Source organism: Callithrix jacchus, chromosome 2, assembly GCF_049354715.1.
Source record: "Callithrix jacchus isolate 240 chromosome 2, calJac240_pri, whole genome shotgun sequence".
Classification (NCBI taxonomy): domain Eukaryota; kingdom Metazoa; phylum Chordata; class Mammalia; order Primates; family Cebidae; genus Callithrix; species Callithrix jacchus.
The window spans coordinates 39485636-39490027 of NC_133503.1; the positions used below are offsets into that span (position 1 = coordinate 39485636).

The window sequence follows — 4392 nt, forward strand, 5'->3', positions numbered from 1 at the left end:
GAAAATTCTCCTAGGCATTAGAAGAAAATATCTGGCTGCTCTTGGAAAGTTTCATGAGGTTCAGACACATCAAATTTCAGGGAAATGTGAAGTGGAGGCAGTGCAAAGAAAGAAATATGAGTAAGGAAACTATTTCAGTGTCCATTAGAACACTCTTATTCGGATTCTGTGCTTTTCCTGGGTCTTTGTGTTTTTCAGTTGGGTTTGAGAGAGTGTGACGATGGTAACCTAACCACCACTGAGTTGCACACATTCCCAAACGCTGAACAAAAACAGAACTTCTTAGTCAAAGCCTTCTTTCTGAAGTAGCTTAGGACTAAGATCACTCCCTTCCAGGTTCTGAAATTTATTTTCTCCAGTTTGAAAAAAAAAAAAATGGCTTGGATCTGTGTAAAGATTTATTTATTCTTGCCCTGTCTTTATGGGTGGAATGAAGAGCCTTTCGAAACGCCAATTAGACTTCGGTACACTGAGAGACGCTACTTGAAAATACTCAATTTCGATTGCCATCAGCCTGCAAAAAAGCATTGGCATTTTCTTAGTTTATGAGAAAATAAATACTCGGAAGAGACGCGGGGTGGCGCTGCAGCCTTAGAAGTAGAAGCAGCAAAGCACCCAGCCCACGCTCCTTTACCCAGATACTCAGCTAAAGAAGCAGAGAGCAGGAAGAGGAGGCTTTCTAAGGCAGTCGCTCGGGGAAATTTGGGCCCTAGGATTGTCCATTCAGCCCAGTATCAGCGAGATAAGGGGAGATAGAGTCAGCGATAACGTGAGCCCGATTTGGAGCAGGTTTGGTGCGAGACCAGAAGGCAATGGAGGCTGGAGAGGAGAAGGAGCGCGTTCCGAAACAAAGGCAAGTCGTGATATTCTTTGTTTTGCTGGGCATAGCTCAGGCTAGTTCCCAGCCTAGGCACTATTCAGTGGCTGAGGAAACGGAGAGTGGCTCGTTTGTGGCCAATTTGTTAAAAGACCTGGGGCTGGAGGTAAGAGAACTTGCTGTGAGGGGGGCCAGGGTCGTTTCCAAAGGAAAAAAAATGCATTTGCAGTTCGATAGGCAGACCGGGGATTTATTGCTAAATGAGAAATTGGACCGGGAGGAGCTGTGCGGCCCCACAGAGCCGTGTGTCCTACCTTTCCAGGTGTTACTAGAAAATCCCTTGCAGTTTTTTCAGGCGGAGCTACGAATTAGGGACATAAATGATCATCCCCCAGTTTTCCTAGACAAAGAAATACTTTTGAAAATTTCGGAGAGTATCACTCCTGGAACTACTTTTTTATTAGAACGTGCCCAGGACTTGGATGTAGGAACCAACAGTCTCCAAAATTACACAATCAGTCCCAATTTCCACTTCCACCTTAATTTACAAGACAATCCCGATGGCACAATATTACCACAGCTGGTGCTGGACAGAGCCCTGGATCGCGAGGAGCAGCCCGAGATCAGGTTAACCCTCACAGCGCTGGATGGCGGGACTCCACCCAAGTCCGGCACGGCCCTGGTACGCATTGAAGTTGTGGACATCAATGACAACGTCCCAGAGTTTGCAAAGCTGCTCTATGAGGTGCAGGTCCCAGAGGACAGCCCTGTTGGATCCCAGGTTGCCACCGTCTCTGCCAGGGATTTAGACATTGGAACTAATGGAGAAATATCTTATGCATTTTCCCAAGCCTCTGAAGACATTCGCAAAACGTTTCGATTAAGTGCCAAATCGGGAGAACTCCTTTTAAGACAGAAACTGGATTTCGAATCCATCCAGACGTACACAGTAAATATTCAGGCGACAGATGGTGGGGGCCTATCTGGAACTTGTGTGGTATTTGTCCAAGTGATGGATTTGAATGACAATCCTCCAGAACTGACCATGTCCACACTTACCAATCAGATCCCAGAAAACTTGCAGGACACCATCATTGCTGTATTCAGCGTTTCAGATCCTGATTCCGGAGATAACGGAAGAATGGTGTGCTCCATCCAAGATGACCTTCCATTCTTCTTGAAACCTTCTGTGGAGAACTTTTACACTCTGGTGTTAAGCACAGCCCTGGACCGGGAGACCAGATCCGAGTACAACGTCACCATCACTGTCACAGACTTGGGAACACCCAGGCTGAGAACCGAACACAACATAACCGTGCTGGTTTCCGACGTCAATGACAACGCCCCCGCCTTCACTCAAACCTCCTACACCCTGTTCGTCCGCGAGAACAACAGCCCCGCCCTGCACATCGGCAGCGTCAGCGCCACAGACAGAGACTCAGGCACCAACGCCCAGGTCACCTACTCGCTGCTGCCGCCCCAGGACCCGCACCTGCCCCTCGCCTCCCTGGTCTCCATCAACGCGGACAACGGACACCTGTTCGCCCTCCCGTCGCTGGACTACGAGGCCCTGCAGGCGTTCGAGTTCCGCGTGGGCGCCACAGACCGCGGCTCCCCGGCGCTGAGCAGCGAGGCGCTGGTGCGCGTGCTGGTGCTGGACGCCAACGACAACTCGCCCTTCGTGCTGTACCCGCTGCAGAACGGCTCCGCGCCCTGCACCGAGCTGGTGCCCCGGGCGGCCGAGCCGGGCTACCTGGTGACCAAGGTGGTGGCGGTGGACGGCGACTCGGGCCAGAACGCCTGGCTGTCGTTCCAGCTGCTCAAGGCCACGGAGCCCGGGCTGTTCGGCGTGTGGGCGCACAATGGCGAGGTGCGCACCGCCAGGCTGCTGAGCGAGCGCGACGCGGCCAAGCACAGGCTGCTGGTGCTGGTCAAGGACAATGGCGAGCCTCCGCGCTCCGCCACCGCCACGCTGCACGTGCTCCTGGTGGACGGCTTCTCCCAGCCCTACCTGCCGCTCCCGGAGGCGGCCCCGGCCCAGGCCCAGGCCGACTCGCTCACCGTCTACCTGGTGGTGGCGTTGGCCTCGGTGTCGTCGCTCTTCCTGTTCTCGGTGCTCCTGTTCGTGGCGGTGCGGCTGTGCAGGAGGAGCAGAGCGGCCTCAGTGGGTCGCTGCTCGGTGCCCGAGGGCCCGTTTCCAGGGCATCTGGTGGACGTGAGCGGCACCGGGACCCTGTCCCAGAGCTACCAGTACGAGGTGTGTCTGTCGGGAGGTTCTGGGACAAATGAGTTCAAGTTCCTGAAGCCGATTATCCCCAACTTCCTTGCTCAGGGTGCAGAGAGGGTTAGCGAGGCAAACCCCAGTTTCAGGAACAGCTTTGAATTCAGTTAAGTATTAATAAGGATCTGCGGAGGCTAGTGTCATTTAATTTGGGGAAAGCCCTTTTTTACTGCTTTGCCCATTGGAGATGTGTCCTTTCATTAGAAAGTAACTATCCTATTCCAATTTTATGCATGTTACTGGTATTTATAAACATATGAGTTTTCTTGCGGTATAATGAATGTAAATTTTCTTTGTATTCTAATTTTTTATTAGTTTCATTGCAATTTAATTCCATTTAAAGTGTAAAAGTAAATTTCGTATTTTCGGAAATCTTTGATTTTTAAGTTACAGCCTCTTCTCCAGACCTCATAGTCAGTCCATGGTTCTAGATAATTTTGAAGTCCTACATTTAAAAATATTTGTTATTATTACATGAGTTATTTTTTCCAGCCCAGTATATTTGTGTTTGTTATATCCTCTTAGGCAAGTGTAAATTCATATTGGTTAAACCTCTAAATAAGTATATTTATGAATAATACAGCAAGCACCATCCTTATGTTTTTCACTATATGTACTTCTTTGAAGTGTTGACATATGAAAATTATTAGTCTTTAGAGAATGTTAACTGTTGGATTCCACAAGGCATTTACATTATAAGTGCTCTAATAAGTTTTTGTCAAAAAACACTCATTAGTATTCTAAAATGTAGATAAATGATACATGTCTAGCGGTTTTCAAAGGCATGCTAGCTAATTTATCATGCTTTCTCTTTCAAATAGTTTTTAAAGAGTACTCTGCTTATTCCAGTCCCCCCTTTAAAATCTTTTAAAATTGTGAATAACCTATTAACTCTGAGCATTTTATTAAAATCCAAAAAATGTAAAGGAGTCTATGTCTTTGTCCTTGATCAACTTTTAGAAACTTCAAATATAGCTTGGTTTGGCTGTTTTTTAAAAACGTTTTCTGGAGCATTTAGGATTCACTTAGAAAAAAGTCTTTAGGGAGAAAAATGTATCCAGCACCACTCAGTATATTTTTTGCACTGACTACTTCTGTTTTCCCCCTCCCTAGACTTTCCAATGCTTTTTAATAAAGGTGCTTGAGTTATGTTTCCCAACAGCTCCCTCCTTTATCATGTGATTCACACAATCACCAGAACATTATAGATTCTTAAGAAAATGTTTGAATGATCGAAAGAAAAGTATTTTACTGTGATATATTGATATTTAAATAAACGAAAATACTTAAAACA

The 4392-nt window shown here is 47.2% G+C and overlaps 1 protein-coding gene across 1 annotated transcript; it reads left to right on the forward strand.

Annotated features, from left to right (window-relative positions):
* The first annotated feature begins 636 nt into the window (after positions 1-636).
* PCDHB2 (protocadherin beta 2) lies at positions 637-4392 on the forward strand. The gene has a single exon (XM_002744255.7). It carries the CDS (start codon positions 813-815, stop codon positions 3207-3209), a length of 2397 nt encoding a protein of 798 aa, XP_002744301.4. The 5' UTR covers positions 637-812; the 3' UTR covers positions 3210-4392.

What these genes read in the sequence shown, in the direction of transcription:
- PCDHB2 (XM_002744255.7), top strand. Translation starts at nt 813, where the DNA reads ATGGAGGCTGGAGAGGAGAAGGAGCGCGTTCCGAAACAAAGGCAAGTC.